We start from the raw sequence: 17,516 nt of genomic DNA on the forward strand, positions 1-17,516 counted from the left end.
TGGTAACATCATCAATTTCCTCATTAGTGACATTTTTCTCAGGGTGTTATTGAATGGTGAATTCTCTCTCTTCTGCAGAGAAAATTATTTTATATACAGCAAACTCTTACTTGTGCTGTCCCACTTTTAATGCTCTTTTCTTCTGAAATATCATATATTTCAATTGTGCCATGTATTTGTTAACAGCTGTAGTGCTAGCATTTAAATACTTTCCCTGCTTATATTGCTTTTTTTTTTTTTTATGATCCCGATAAAGAATAAGCTCTCTTGGTTTCTGACTTTGGGAAAGGAATGATAAAGACTGAATTCTAGGAACGATTAATCTTGCAATTCATTATTTCCTAGAAATTTTCCCCAGTACAGGTGATGTTTATTTCCTATTTCATTTAACTTATAAAAGCCACTTTTTAGTACTCAGCGTCTAGCTATTCATCATTGCATTCACACACTCTTTTGTGTGTGTGTGTTGAACATGCCATCAGTGATAGTATCATTGTTATTATGTTAATACTACCTTTATCACATTACTCATGATATGTTTACTTTAATTTAATAAAATATTTTTAAAAATTTTCATTATTTTTAAGCAAAAAAGTTGTTTCAAAAAAACAAGAGTAGTACATTAAATGTGTTAGGTTACTAAAAACCATAGCTTCATAAATGTTACAAAAAAAAAAGCTAAAAATAAAATCATTGTTATTGTTATCAAAATGTTATCTTCCCTAATTTGAAATATTGATAAAAAATTGCCTCCACAAAAAGGTTGGGGGGTCACACATAATGCTTTCCCACTTATAGTGCTTTTTAGGGCTAGCCCCTTCAGAAGTACAATAACAGGAGTTTACTGTATACATTTATTTTGCATTTTTTAAGTTCCATACACAAACCCATCTGAATCCATCTTTTCTCTCTATGTACCCATTTGAATCTTTGATAATTGTAAATTACAGCCCAAAAAAATGCCTTTTCTTCCAACTCGCTATTCTTTTAAGATCTAATAAATTCATAGGGAAAATTACTCTTTGCAGTTACCAATATAATATGGATTTTGCTTAGCAGTTTTATTGCTATGCAAAGCGACATGTACCACTTAGCTCTCTGATTGTCACTGCAAAATGTTGCGTTGGTGGACCATTGTAGGTTTCTAGTGGTTATGTGTAATTTACAGTTGCCAGAAAAACTACTTAGGCTGATTTTGTTATAATTTGGCTAGCATGGGAGTCTTATTTGAATGGTAATATGACCTTTAAAAGGCCTCTGTAGCCAAGTGGTCATGAGGAGTGCAGTAGCACACGCGCTTTGAGTAGACCGGGGTTCAAGCCCCTGACTGCTAAATACGGTTGATCTGTCAACCCGCACCGGATCAGTGTGGCAGATTATGGTCCATTTTCCTCAGCATGAATTGTTGAGGAGGAGTCCATCCTGCAGTGGGTTGATAATGGCTACAGTTTACTTTTTTTTTTTTTTTTTTTTTTATAACCTTTAAAGTTTGTCCAGGTGTTTGATTACAGGACCAAACAACAAATTACAAAATCCTTAATGGGATTCTGTAATTTGCTTTACTTCTGAGATGGTAATATTGATAGTAATTGCTAGCTAATTACTATAGCTAGTAATTACTGTAGCTAGTATAGATAGTAAAGGGTAATAAATTGGAATTAAACTTCAGTATGTAATTGAAGCAATTGATGAAGAAAAAAGTGATTTTTTATAATTTTTTTTTTTTTTTTTTACTTTTTAAATTTTATTATTTTGATAAAACTGATGAGAAAATTACACACTTTTCTTAAAGGATAGGTTACCATCCCCTTTGAGAAATATTTTAAATTGTTTCTCAAAATTTTTCTACAAATTTTTAAATTTTGATTATCATATATTTCAATTCTTTATATACATCAGACTACATGAATTAAGTGGTGGGCCTCAACGTACACAAACTTCTGCTGTTTAATTTATTATGTTCATTACAGGACTTGAGATATTTGCCAATTAATTAAAATAATTTGAATAACATTTGTTAATATTGTGATTATTGATATAATTTTGCATCAAAGCTTTTGAGCGTCTTGTCTTTTGTTTACAGCCTGTGAGCAACTTGCACAAGATGTCACAACGACCAACGGCAGCAATAGTGGTTATTGGCGATGAAATTTTAAAAGGTCAGGTTCGTGATACTAACTCTTATTTTCTTTGTCGCAACTTTTATGAAATAGGAATTCAGGTTGAAAGAACTGTAATCATTCCTGATGATGTTGAAGCAATTGCTGAAGAAGTTGCTTCCTGCAGCAAAAAGTTTTCTTTTGTGTTGACGACAGGCGGTATTGGTCCAACCCATGATGATGTTACATATGAAGGTGTAGCTAAAGCATTTGGAGAGGCTGTAGTAGTTAACAGCAAACTGTCAAATATCTTGCACCAGTGGTGTGCAGCTGTTGATTTAGATGAAAGTGCTGCTCATAAAATGGCAATGATTCCTCAGTCAGCCACTATTCATTGTTTAACAGATGGTAATCCTGTAGCCAATGATTTTCCCCCTATTGTTTCTCTTCATAATGTTTATATATTTCCAGGTATACCAAGCTATTTAGAATATGCTTTTGATTTATTGAAAGATTTATTTTCCTCTCAAGCAGTGGTCTTCTACAACAGCAATATTTATTTAAATGTTGATGAATTTGAAATCACTAGTTCACTTAATCAGGCAGTTAAACAGTTCAGTGGAAAAGTAAAATTTGGATCTTACCCAGATTTGTCTAATTTCAACTATAGGCTAAAACTGAATTTAGAAGCAAATAGTGAAGAAACACTTGCATGTGCTGAAACTTTTCTTAGAACACTTCTTCCAGACAACTATATTGTATGTCCATTGAAACCAGGCACCAAACAGAGTGTAGAGAAAGTTTATTTTTTAGCTGAACATTTGTTAAATAAAGACAACAAGCATCACATTAGTTCAGCTGTGAAGCAAAGTATATCTATTTTAGAAGAATGCATGCAGAGATATGCAAAAGAAAATGTGTGTATTGCCTTCAATGGTGGGAAGGACTGTACAGTCTTGTTACATTTGGCAAAGTGTGTTCTTAGCAATACTTTCAAGGATGATGCTTGTCCTTTAAAAACATTATATATCTGTACACCTGATCCATTTCCTGAGCTAGAAAACTTTGTCCAACAATCTGTATACAGGTATTGTAGAGGGCTTTTTTACTAAAGTAATTAATTGCAGTGACAGAAAATGTGGTTATCTTCATGACTGTTGTAGAAATGAACACCTATTATACTAGTACATGCTAGTTAAGATCCTACTTAGCAAGGTGTAAATTTTGCTGCCTGTTTGTGCAAGGTAACGTGTAGCAAAATTCATGCCTTGCCAAATGGGACCTTAAGCTGTATTAGCATGTAGTATAATGGTGTTAATTTCTTCAACTAGCTTGAATGCTTTATCCTGTTTACAGACTAAAATTTTTTTCTTTTGAATACATAAATAGCAGTTATTAATTCTGTTGTAGTTATGCCACTATTATTGTGAACATGAATAGTCGAATTTCTTAGTGTTGAAATAAATATGCATTTATAATCATTAATAAAATCTAAATAAAATCATTATTTAATTTTATTCCAAGGCCAAAGACTTGAGATATTTATTTAATTGATCAAAATGAAAACTAGAGTTTACCAACTTAATAAATTCTAGTTTATTGGCAGTTTTGATAGTGAAATAGGCTAGGGGTAATGGTCTTGAATCTTAAGACATTGGGACTTGCCTGACGTCTTAAGGCTCAAGGTTAAATTTTTTAAAAAATTCAGTGCAATCACCTGGGGTGGGTGTGGAAGCAGTGTATATATATATATATATTATAGATTTATTACAGCTATTAATATTTTTAAAAAACATAGATTTTTTTTTTTTTTTTTTTTTAAATCTTAATGTGAAATCTGGCAATGAATTTTATTGGTATATGGTGATATATAAAGTTATATATTTTGTCAAAGCTTCTTCATACTGCCAGTCAAATGTTTGCCTGTTATCATTGGCCTCCCTTGATTTAATTACTTAATATAGAGGTGGGCAACCTTTTTAAATGGCCGGCCAAATAAAATGTCTTGTAAGGTACATACGGGACAATTTTTTTTTTTTTTTTTTAGATTTTCACGATTTTTAGGATTATTAAAATGGTGTATAATAAAAAAAATTGTCATAAACAGTTTTATGTTAATTATTTTAATATTTATACATGCTTGTACATCTAATTAATTTTATTAATAAGAAAAACGAAATACAAATTCAAGATAAAATTACAAAAATACAATTCCAATAACACAAATTGCAATATTTTATTTTTATAATATTTAATGAGAGGTTTGATACTAGTTTATTTTTTTATCAGTGGATTGCTATTTGTCGTAGCAATGCGCAGAGTATTTTCTAAATTTACATCAGAAATTCAGGACCTGTACTTGGATTTTATAAATGTCATTTTTGAAAAAAATTGTTCACATCTGTATGTGCTTCCAAATAATGACAGAATTTTCTTTGCATTGTCTATCACCTGCAGAAATTCTTCAGTTCAAATTTGTATAAAATTTGTGTTGAGTTAATTCCAAAAATTTCATTTTCAGTTCTGATTTTTTCTTGCATTTCCAATATTTCCATTTGATATTTATCTGGAATTTTGTTAATATCAGGGATAGTGAATGGTGATGAATTTTAATTCAAACTCTTGATGCAAATTTTTCAAAATATCGATAAATTTTTGCTTTTCATATGTATTCTTGTATGAACTGCTAATCGTAGGGAAGTTGAAGAAATTATAATTATAAGATTGGTTTTGCCACAGTAGCAATTTGTTTTTGAATGCTCACACAGCTCCATTTAGTTCAGTTATTATTTAGTTTTCTTTTTTCAATTTTGCATTTAATTCATTCAAATGAGTAGCGATATACACTAAGAATCCCAAATCACAGATCCACTCTTCATCACTTAGTCAGGAATGGGGTTTCCTTTGAAATCCATGAACAGTTTGACTTTGTCTTTCAAGTCGGGGAATCTTTTTAACATTGCTCCCTTCAACAGCCACTAAACTGCGCAATAATAAGTCTAACCAGAGATTGAAGGAATGCAGATATTCTGGGGTTTTTTTTGGGGGTGAGAAATTTGAGTTGCCATATGCTATTATTAACAATCTTATTGTAGGCTGTTAGGGTAAGAATTATGATCAGTCTTGGTTGTTGTAGACAGTCCTTTAAGTTACTTTACAATGATGTGGGTAGCTCAAATCAAACCTTAAAATTTGCCATATCTGTGGACTGTAGTTCTGAATTGGTGTTGTCTTCCATTTTGATATAGGTGATGACCTCACGTTTAACCTTGAATATGAGGAGATTCCAAATGAACATTTGCATTTACTGGAATTTTCCTTGGTAAATGCAAATGCCAGTTGGAGTGCTACAATCGATGTGTGTGGTATTGTGCTGACATCTTTTGACAACATTGTATACTAACTTCCTACCATTTTTAAAGTAGTTGCAATGGTACACTTTTATTTTTTTTTTTTAAATTCAATTTAGAGACCTTATAACTTGAATGCACCTTGTAGAACTGGATACGTTGCCAGGTTATTTGCAATATCTTTCACAGGATCTGGATTGTAACACAAGTAGAAGCTTCTTCCAATATAGCATGTAATGTAAAGGGTAATTAAGTAGTTATTTTATTTCCCTCTTTATATTCCAAGAATAAACTAATTTTTCATTCCCAAATGTTATTGATGTGTCAACTTTGCCAGCATGCAGAAATATTACACCAAGAAACAAATATGGTGATGATGAGATGCCAAAGTACAGTGACTGATCCATTTACCCAGGAAGACCATCAGGTAGTCGCATAGCTAATGTTAGAGTGCTACATACCACAAATCACCCATAGTACTTCTGGTGGTGAACTTGGGGGTGGGGGAGTTACAGGCATCTCCACAGTGTGTTCTTGTATGTTGTTGCATTGAAAGACCCATCAAAATGATCAGAAATTCAGGAATGAGAGATTCAGCATATGGTACATCTATTGGAAAAAACTTTTTGGAACATGGCAGTCATTATCAGCAAGTTCCTTGATAAACCTAGACTGGTGAAACTTTGCTGTCAGGTTTTTATTCATGTGGTCTTGCAGTGTTACATTGAACAGAACTGTTTTAACTTTTTTAGAAATAATTTATTCACATGGATTATTTACTTTTATATGTAATACTTTTTTCTCCCTTTCTAAGTTATAATTTGCAGCTGATTACGTATAATGCCCCAATTAAAGATTCCCTGTGGAAACTCCATGAAGAATATCCTGAAATAAAAGCTATTCTAATGGGAACAAGGTATACAGATCCAAACTCTTCTTGTCTTCAACCTTTTCAACTTACAGATCCTGGTTGGCCACCAATGATGAGAGTTAGTCCATTATTGCAATGGAGTTATCATGATATTTGGACATTTCTTCGAATTTTAGAAGTTCCATACTGTTCACTCTATAGCAAAGGGTAATTAAGTACTTCTTTTATTTCCTTCTTTATATTTCAAGAATAAACTAATTTTTCTTTCCTAAACTTAAATACAAGATGTCTCAAAATTCAGTGTCAAGTTCATCAAGTTTTTATCATAAAACAAGCTGTAGAGACATTTTTTAGAGCATTATCCACTGAGATAAAGGTATCCCAACTTTTATTGTCATTTCAAGTACAGAACCAACTGATGAAAACGAGCTTTGCTCTGTCACTGTAAACAGTGTTCGGTAAGGATGTAAGACTGCATATGGCAGCATTCTATTCAATAGGAAATAGACTGTCCATTAACCATGAAATAACTAGAGCATGATTGCACATCCATTTTTCAGAATTGGATGAATTTTTTTTTAATACAGAGATGCCTATTGGTGTCTTCCCCTTTATAACTGTCTACCCTTCACCATCCCTACTATATCCCTTCTTCCTTTCCTTTATTGGATTCTACCATTGCAACCCTACAATTGTGATGTAAGTCCCAAAAACCCGAGTTTTAATTTTTTTTACAGAAGATTACCCACCATCTTGTGGCAAGGATGGGAGCCAGGAACTAGGCAACAAATTTCCAGCATTTTTGCTGGCTAGTTGCTAAGAGGCCAGTCATACAACACAAACATATATGACGGCTCTGCTCTGCAGAGATGTTCAACACAGAGACAAGGCAAGTTTTGAGGGGATCCTTAGGTACTGCTCTTACAAAATTACACATGTCCAGATTAATAAGAGTCACTTCAAGTTCCTACTTTGGTGGGTACATTCTTAATGTTTCAGTTTTGTACCAGATAAGTTTGATATTATTATATTTCAAGTTAACACAGCACCTTAAAACTCATTTTGATATTATTGCACATCTTTTTTTAATGTATTTGCTTTGTTACATAAGTTGTTCTGTAACATAATACGTGTAACAACACATGTTACAGGACATGACTCACTCATGATGTTAAGGACAGTGAATTAGTCCCACTGGGATTTGATGTTATTCATAGGAATAGACTGGATAAGAAAGGTGGTGGGTTCATGATCATTTGCAAAAAAGAGATTCCTATCTCAAAACTTATAAAGTTTTGGTTAATATTGAAGGTATTTTCCTACAGCTGCTCTTATTCCTGCTATGGTACGTGCTTATTTATTCTGCCATCTGTAGATAATTCTCTTATGATAGAATTTGAGAACATGATCGACCAAATTTTTGATCTACGTGTGGGATTGAAACATTTAATTGTTTTAAGGGACTTTAATATGCCACATGCCCTAATGGATGTACTGCCAATTAAACTAATGTGTGGACACCTAAAGGTAGATTTCAAAACTTCTTTTCTTTAAATTTGAATAAAAACTGTAAATTTTCAACTAGAAACAAGAACTACTTGAATTTAATTTTCACCAATTTTCTTTTGGTGAAGTTATCTATGAGCTAACAAAACTTTTCAAAGCAGACCACAATCCCATGGCTTTTTCCATTAAGAACATCTCAGTTAAAGATATGGATTTAGTACAAAAACAGAAGTTCAATTTCAATAAGGTGAAATGGCCTGATATGAATTATGCATTCGAAAACTGTAACTGGGAATTCCTATTAAAAATCAGTGATCCTCAAGAAGCACTGGACTGCTTTTATCAAATCATTAATGAGGTTACAAACAACCTTGTTCCATGCTATAGTGTTTCTGATTCAAATTACCTACACTGGTTCTCTAAGTAACTAAAATCCTTACAGGCAAAAACACTAAAAATTATTTATCTTAATTATTTATCTTATTTATCTTAAACATAATATGTTTAAGATAAATAAGGAACTATGGTTTTATAATAAATATTCTTCCTTAAGAAGAATATTTATTATAAAATGAAGACATTTAAGAAGGTCAAGACGACATTAAAAAGACTACGACAAATATTTGGGCTTTGTTGAAAGAAGTCTTTGAGGCAAAAGATATGAAGCCTATATTCAGTTATTTCAAGGCAAAAAATCAAAATGCTGTTGTAAACAAGCTGGATATTCTCACAGAACTGTCCTTTATGTTGGAGGCAGACTTCCTAGCTAGCAGCTTTGAAGAAATTTACAAAACAGATACAGAAGATGAAGTAACTGAAGTTAACGGAATTTTTCCTCTCAATTACATAGATACACTAAGAGTTTTTGAAATCAACCAAGCCGAATTGTTGAGCACAATCCACAGTGTGTAAAAGGACCTTACACGAGGTTCAGATGGTATTCCTGCTGTTTTATGGAAAAATGTGGAATGACACTGGTAAAGCCATTACTTCACTTAATAAAATTGTTCTTTGTGAGCAGAATCTATCCCGCTCAACTCAAAATGGCTATTGTTACCTACTCCAATTTATAAAAAAAGAAGACCCATCCTCGCCCAACAACTACAGACTAGTTTGTCAATTAAATACACTCTCACAGATAATTGAATCCGTTTTAATGAAGCAGCTATATAAATTTATGAAACTTAATCTGTTGGATTATTCTCACAGATTTATCAAAGGATGTTCCACCTGCACAGATATGATTTCTTTTGTTTCCGATGTATCCCAGGCACTTGACAAAGGAGAACAAGTTGGAACCATTTTCCTTGACTTAAGCAAAGCCTTCAACAAGGTAGTTCATTAGAGATTAATTAATAAGCTGGATCCTTAATGTCTCAGAGGACAGACACTTGCCTGGTTAGAAAACTACTTGGAAGGTAGAGAAATGTCGGTGAGTTTTAAAGGTGAGATCTCATATTATTTTAAACACAAAATTGGTGTTCCACAGGGCTCATCCTTGGGCCCACTGCTATTTTTTATCTATGTAAACGACCTGCCAAGTACCCTTGTAGACTACCAAATCAAAATCAACATATTTGCAGATGACATAAAAATTTACAAAGCAGTTCGCAATACTGATGATGTATCATTCTAAACAAAGCTCTGCAACTAGTAATCCAGTGGCTGAAGGAGAATAAAATGGTAGTCAACGATAATAAGTGTGAGCTGATGAGATTTGCAAATGCGCACAATAAAACAAACTTAAATTTTTCTTACTGCATCAACAATAAGGTGATCAAAAAAGTTAGTACAGCCAAAAATTTGGAAATTTTTATTAAAGAATCACTTTCCTTTGATGTCCATGTCTCAAACGTTTTGAAGGCAGCTAGCAAAAAGCTAGGTTTTCTTAAAAGAATTAACAGAGATTTCAATCAGTTGGCACTCTTCATCTTTCTGTACAAAATTTTTGTTAGGCCAATCCTAGAATTTGCCTCACAGGTCTGGTCTCCCCATGCAGCTTACCCAAAATTAGAAATTGAAAACATCCCAAAAAGAGCAATACAATATGTTTGTTTTAAAAGTAGATTAGAATACAATGAGAAGTCTTACCAAGAGTAGTGTATATTCTTTGGACTTGAAATGCTGGAAGAAAGAAGAGACAAAGCTGATTTGCTCCTTTTTAACCAGCTGTTAAATGGTACCATAAATTGCCCTCACTTCATCTCAAAAATGAACTTCAATGCACCGACAAGAGCTTTAAGAAACCATCCACTGCTAAAACCATCCTATGCAAGAACAAATTATGGATACTACAACTACGATAATAGGACTGCAAGATCAATCTACAAAGCAAACTTGGAGATATTCGATATCCCTCAATACTTTAGGAGGCAACTGAAATTGCTAACTGCATCCATTGCCTGAACCTTAAAATTGACTTCTCCCTCAAATTATATGACTCTAATTCTGCGATGTGTGTGAAGAAATACCAGTGATCAATTTTTCTCATACCTTTTCATTTCAGTCTGACTGATCTCTCTTTTTTTTCTTTATTTTACTTGTTGATTTCTATTAACTGTTTTGTCTTCACTTTATGTTCATTTACTTTTTATTTTCCTTGGAAATTAATATTCCAATTCTCTATTTTGAAGCTGTGTAATGATGCTTTGTAGCTGCACCCTCAGGCATGACACTTGTTATTATTTATTTACTTGCTTTATTTACTTTATTACTTATTTCTTGCACTAGAAATAACACAATAAAAGTTGGGATGTGTGTGTGTGCTTATTTCAATATGAAATTAAGTAATCAAAAACGAGCGAGGGGAATGCCAGAGGTGTATTCAACTCTGGCAGTAAGTTAGATAATCTTGTAATAACTGAGAGTAAAATGGAGGAGAAATTGTTGAAGATAAACACAAGAAAGGCACCTGGGGTGGATGGGATCTATCCAGTTATATTAAACGAGGCAGCAAAGGAAGTAAGCAAACCCTTAGCCATAATTACGAGAGCTTCCTTGAACTCTGGGGGAGGTACCCATAACTGGAGATGTGCAAATGTGACCCCAATTCACAAAGGAGGATCAAAGGCTGTCACAAGTAATTATAGACCTGTGAGTTTAACTTCTGTTCCAGGAAAATTAATGGAGGCACTGGTTAAAGAAGCACTGCAGGATCATCTAGACAAGACTTCAGTTATAGCTCGGACACAGCATGGTTTTGTTAAGGGGAAGTCTTGCCTGACCAATTTGATTGGATACTATGATGCAGTCACAAAAGAGCTGGATGCAGGGAATAACTTTGATATTATATACTTGGATCTTAGAAAGGCTTTTGATACTGTTGCACATGGAAGACTGCTGCACAAATTGGAGCAGTGTGGCATTGGAGGCAAATTGCTGCTATGGATAAAGGGGTGGTTGAGGGGGAGAAGACAGAGAGTGGTAATCAATGGACACTGCTCATCGTGGACTAATGTTATTAGTAGAGTCCCTTAGGGTTCAGTGTTGTGTCCATTATTGTTTTCTGTATTTATAAATAATATTGATGATGGTATATCAAGCTTAATGTCCAAGTTTGCAGACGATACAAAGGTTGGCAGGGTTGTTAAGGACACTACTGACACTAGGCTGCTGCAACAGGATCTGGAAAGGTTGAGCAGATGGGCTGAGAGGTGGCAAATGAAGTTTAACATTGACAAATGTAAAGTACTACATATGGGAAACAGCAACCCCAGAGCAACGTATCAACTCTGTGGTACTACATTGAGTGGTAGAGAATGAAAAGGACCTGGGGGTAATTGTGCAGGCAGATATGAAGTTCTCTGAGCAGTGCAGACGGGCTGCAAGAGTAGCTCATGGTGTCTTGTTAATGATATACAGGAATTTTTCTAGCAGGGATAAGGAAGTGATTATTCCCTTGTATAAGGCAATGGTTAGGCCACACCTTGAGTACTGTATACAGGTCAGGAGGCCTCATTTCAAGAAGGATGTAGAGCTGCTGGAACGAGTACAGAGAAGGGCAACAAGATTAGTGAATGAAACAAAGGGTTGCTCTTACGCAGAAAGGCTTTAGTTTTGCAAATTACAGTGTCTGGAGACTAGGCACCTGTGAGGTGATCTGATAGAGGTGTATAAAACCTTGAATGGTTTGAGCATGCTCAGTGCTGATGGGGTTCTTCCTCTTGCTCAGAATAATCACCTGAGAGGGCATAAATTCAAATTGAGGAAAGACAGATGTAGGATAGATGTGCGGAAATTTGCCTTTAGCCAGCGGGTAGTTGGTTGGTGGAACAGACTTCCATACCTTGTTGTGGAAGTTGATAGCCTAAATAAATTTAAGGCTGAGCTGGACAGGTATTTCGTACGAACGGAGGGGTGAAGTGGAAGTTTTTTTTTTTTTTTTTTTTTTGCTGATGCTGCATAAGCTGGCTTTCTTGCATAATATGCCTCTAATAATGCTAATGCTAACTATCTTGAACTATCTTGGGACTTATTTTATAAAATATACTGTACTTAATTTTATCAAAGATAGTAAACATTATACCCCTTGATGAATTTTGAAACATGCTGTATGAAGCACTGAGATTTTTTCATTATTACTTTGAATGTGTTATAATTTTAATCCCCATTGTAATTTGTAGATTGCATTTACAAGAATCGTGTATATAATAGAATGTAACTGAATATTTTACAGCTTCAAGTTATTAAAATAGAAATAGTTTGGTTCCATATAATATGCAGTATGTGTGTTGATTAATTTGAAATATAATGATCATAAGACTAATGTACAAATTAGTGCATTTTCATCATTTCTGTACATAGCCAACTACATAAGTAGTTATAAATTTGCATCATTAAGTATATCTCATATTGTGAATACCTTCACAATGAGTTGCCACGATATTGCACTACCTCGAATAAGTAACGCTTCACCATAGGAGAAGATTATTGTTACTTATTCTCAGCAGATACCATCACCCATACTGCACCGTTTTGAAATATGGTATGGGATAAAGATATCAGCTATCCTCAATATCCCTATAAGACTGAGCAAAGAAAAAAAGAGGTAGGAGAGTGATAGTAAGAGAGGGAGAGGAAAAGATGCTGTAGAAGAATGAAAGGGATAATTAGTTATAATTCGTATGAACTCAGAGCTCCATGCCCTGGCTGGGCAATGCGTCCCCCTAACGGGGACTGTTGTTACCCAGTCAGAGTCCTGCAAAGATGATTAAGATCTTCCTCTGGTGCCGTTTCTGGCTCTTTAGCCTTCATCAGTGGGTAGAGAGGCGTACCGGTTAGACCAGATGTGCTTTCCAGTTTCCGGATATTTCTATGGAATTAACCCTTCAGGGACCCTTTATTGGTCCTGCTTTGGGACTATCTAGTGGCCTGTATGGGTTAAAAAAAAAAAAAAAAAACTCATCTCTATATGACTCAGCCCAATTGGGCTGCTCACTCGTCCACTGACACACTCCGAGGAAGGCCGAGTCCATGTGACCACCAAGTTGGCGGCCGCCTGGAGTTGGCTTGCCCTACATGGGTTCTAGGGTCATTCCCCTCTTACACACTCCTTTTACCACCTGCAGCTTTCAAAGCTTAGCTGCCATACATACAGGAGAGAGACCAAATGCATCTGACTTGGTCCCTATCCACTAATAACTAAGCTAATCTGGTTGGTATGTAACACCCCTAGCCTAGACTGATCAGTACCATCTAAGCTGCACATATATGTTATTATCTATTAGTCGGCATAGAGGTGTGGGGAAGCACCATAACTGTAAAAATCTTTGCTTTCCCAGTTGCAGTAACTCTAGTACCAAGAATCTTCTTATTGCAGCATGCATCGTTCGAAGGGCGCATTTTGACACCTCCGCTGTAGAGCCTTCTTTTCTTTTCCTGATTTTCCAAGCTTGATATTTACCTTCATTTAGGAGGTATATCAGGATGCTCGTTGCTCTGGAAATTGGGGCTGGAAACTGTAGAAATAGTACTTGTTCCCTAGTCAAGCGCGGTATTCTCATTGTTTTATGCACACTAATCCAGATGCACTGAGTAACCGGACAAGAGAAAAAAGTTCCACTGTTTTACACGCCTTACAATATAGACGCTCAACATTCATATGCCCCCGGAAGTTGGCTTTATTTTTCTCCAGTAATAATATTTTTCTCCATATAATATGCAGTATGTGTTGATTAATTTGAAATATAATGATCATAAGACTAATGTACAAGTTAGTGCATTTTCATCATTTCTGTACATAGCCAACTACATAAGTAGTTATAAATTGGCATCATTAAGTATATCTCATATTGTGAATACCTTCACAACGAGTTGCCATGATATTGCACTACCTCGAATAAGTAACGCTTCACCATAGGATTTATTCAATTATAAATCATTACTTATTTATTACTACTTATGTAGTTGGCTATGTACAGAAATGATGCAAATGCACTACCTTGTACATTAATAAACTATTTACGTAACCTGAGGCTTCAGCCTTAAACTATACTGTAATGATTATAAGATTATTTATACTAGTTTAAAACTGTTTCCCTTGCAATGAAAAAAAATAAAATTATCTTTTCTGGTTTTAGTCTTTCTGCTGCTTTACTTGCAGGAATAATAGTGATGAGATTTCTAATTCTTGTGGTAATGATTAAAAATATGATTAATTAATGACATTTGGACCCTAAGCTGAATTGTGCATACCTGGTGTAGATATATTTGGTCATCCAGTTCTTAAGTAATCTGAGCTTATAGTTCATTATTATTAGTAGTGATAAATTTCCTTTGCAGTGAAAAAATAAACTTTCTTATTCTGGTTTTAGTTTTCCTGCTGCTTTACTTGCAGAAATAATACTGATGAGATTTCTAGCAGAACTCTTTGACTTCCTCTCTTTGCAACTTGACTTTCTCCGGTCCAACTTTCCTAACAGTGACGTAATTTTCCTCGGTGATTTTGATGTTCCCAACTCCACTAGCTTCCGTTTTCTAGTCACACTGACACAGCTGGTCAGGGTGCTGAGACTTTTGCAATTACTAATGCAATTACAAATTAAACTTGCACAGATTGTTCATTTACCTACAAGAATACCAGACAATCCTAACCATACAGCCAAATGCTTGATCTTTTTCTCACAAACAACCCTTCTAAGTTCACGGTTGAAGTGAGTGGTCCTTTAGGCACCTCAGATCACAACTTGGTAATTGTCTCTTCTCCAATGGAGCCTTTATCTCATGGCTATTCCCAACATCGTGTTGATTGGCATTACAAGAATGCAAAATGGGATGACCGCGAGATTTCTTTTCTTCTTTTCCTTGGTCGGACTACTGTTTCAAAATTGATGTCAACGTTTGCTCAATTCATGTCAGTGAAATTATTCTTGTAGGAATAGAATCCTTTATCCCACACTCCACTTTAAAATCTCATCGTTTGTCTAAACCTTGGTTTTCCAATAAATGTCCTTTTCAAAATTGATGTCAGCGTTTGCTCAGATCGTGTCAGTGAAATTATTCTTGTAGGAATGGAATCCTTTATCCCACACTCCACTTTAAAATCTCATCCTTTATCTAAACCTTGATTTTCCAATAAATGTGCTAAGGCCGTTCAGGAGAAGAATGTTGCATATCGTAATTGGCTTGTTTCCAATTCTTCAGTTTCATTTTCTGACTACACCAAAGCTCGCAACAATTGTAAAGCAGTTATTAATCAGTCCAAACTAGATTTTGAACAGGCTAAGGGTAGAAAACTTGCATCTTACCATAATGGTAGCCGAGCATTCTGGTCTCTTGCCAAAGATATTGGCCGCAACTTTTGCCCATTTCTGCTCCCACCTCTGTCAAACCCAGATGGTTCTGTTATCACTTCATCCAAGGATAAAGCTGACGTGCTAGCATCCCATTTTTGTTCCAACTCATGTATTAATGATCTTGGTAAACACCTCCCACCATTCCAAACACGCTCCATTCAATGCCTCCTGTGGTCTTCCATCAAAAGGATGTCAGAAGGATTTTGACGAATCTCGATGCTAAGAAAGCTCCAGGTCCTGATGGTATTTCTCTACTTGTTCTCAAAACCTGTCCTCCTAAACTTACTCCTGTTCTTTGCCGCCTTTTTTCACTTTCTTATTCTAAAGGTGTTTTTCCTTCTGATTGGAAATTTGCTCATATCCAACCAGTTCCTAAAAAGTGTGACAAATCCCTCCCATCCAACTATAGTCCCATTGCAATTACTTCTACTCTTTCTAAAGTAATGGAGAAATCAATTAACCGCCAACTCTTAAAACTACCTAGAAACCTTCCGTCTGACCAACGATCACCAGTATGGATTCCGTCAGTGTCAATCCACTGGTGATATTCTGGCTTATGTTACCCATTTATGGAGTAACTCAATGGAAAAGTTTGGTGAAACACAAGCAGTTGCTCTTGACATCTCAAAGGCTTTCAATTGTGTTTGGCAGACATCTCAAAGGTTTTTGATTGTGTTTGGCATAAAGGTCTTCTAAACAAGCTTCCATCTTATGGTTTGCCATAAGATGGAAGCTTGTTTAGAAGGCGTAATTAGTTATCCAGTTTTCTCTCTGATCGCTCACTGAAGGTAATGGTAGATGGCTCTTTGTCTTCTAACTTCTCCACTAATGCCGGTGTCCCCCCCAAGGTTCAGTTCTTTCCCCCACTCTTTTCCTCTTGTATATTAATGACCTTCTTCCATTGATTAGAAATCCTATCCATAGTTTTGCCGATGATAGCACATTGCATTCCACTTTCCATTTTGAGAAACCTTGCCCTGCTCAATCAGCTTCAACTTCTCGAATATATGTTACCAATTCCTAAAATGCCGATCACCGGGTAATTCTCCAGTGGGACAAAGACAACTTAGTTGATTTCAATCCTTCTAAAACTCAGTCTTGTCTTATATCTTGCAAAAAGGATTCTTCTGCTCCTATGCTTATCTTTGGTGACACTACAATTTCTAGGCAAAATATATTTCTTTTGGGGATTACCCTAACTTCTAATCTCTCTCTCTTGGCATAAGCACATTACAAATATTGTTTCCTCTGCATCTATTGGTTTTCTCTTTCGCTCTCCTCGTTACTTTTTTTCCAAACATTCTGTTCACTCTATACAAATCACAAATCTAATCTACCATGGAATATTGTTCCCACATCTGGGGCTGTGGTCCCCAAACCTCTCTCATCTCAGGCTTCTAGATGCAATTCAGAAGAGGACAATTAGGTTAACTAATGACTCATCTCTAACAGTCTCTCCACTCGCTGTCTCATAGACATACTGTTTCTGCTGCATGCCTTTTCTACAGATACTTCCATGGGCACTGTTCTTCTGAATTGGCTTCTATAATTCCAACTTTCTCTTTCAAAACAGTCCAAACACATGCCACCACCAGCCAACATCCATTTACTGTCCAACTTCAAACTCACTGAACCAACTTTTCATCTTCCTCGTTTATTCATTGAACTGCCGTTTTCTGGGACAACCATCCTTCATAGGCATTTCCTGAAAATTACAGTCTATAGAAGTTCAAATCTAATGTCAACAAATATCGTCTTTCATCTTCTCAGCCAATGCACGGTACTAAGTACTATAGGTTCTAATACCTCTCGTGTTTTTGGTTTTCATAAAAAAAAAAATTAACCCCTTCCATATGACGATTATTAAGGTGATGAATTTGCATACCTACTTGGGGGG

General features: G+C 35.2%; 1 protein-coding gene across 1 annotated transcript in view; it reads left to right on the forward strand.

The window, feature by feature from the left end:
• The window catches only part of LOC150078658 (bifunctional FAD diphosphatase/FAD synthase-like), an 84,116-nt gene that overhangs the window by 31,916 nt on the left and 34,684 nt on the right, over positions 1 to 17,516 (forward strand). Inside the window, exons 2-3 of the mRNA XM_090382556.1 lie at positions 2,084 to 3,186; positions 6,264 to 6,527. Coding sequence (XP_090238682.1) covers positions 2,105 to 3,186; positions 6,264 to 6,527 — 1,346 coding nt within the window. The 5' untranslated portion in view covers positions 2,084 to 2,104. The remainder of the gene's footprint in view (positions 1 to 2,083; positions 3,187 to 6,263; positions 6,528 to 17,516) is intronic.

Source organism: Mastigoproctus giganteus, chromosome 10 (assembly GCF_048544385.1).
Source record: "Mastigoproctus giganteus isolate SK-2022 chromosome 10, ASM4854438v1, whole genome shotgun sequence".
Classification (NCBI taxonomy): domain Eukaryota; kingdom Metazoa; phylum Arthropoda; class Arachnida; order Uropygi; family Thelyphonidae; genus Mastigoproctus; species Mastigoproctus giganteus.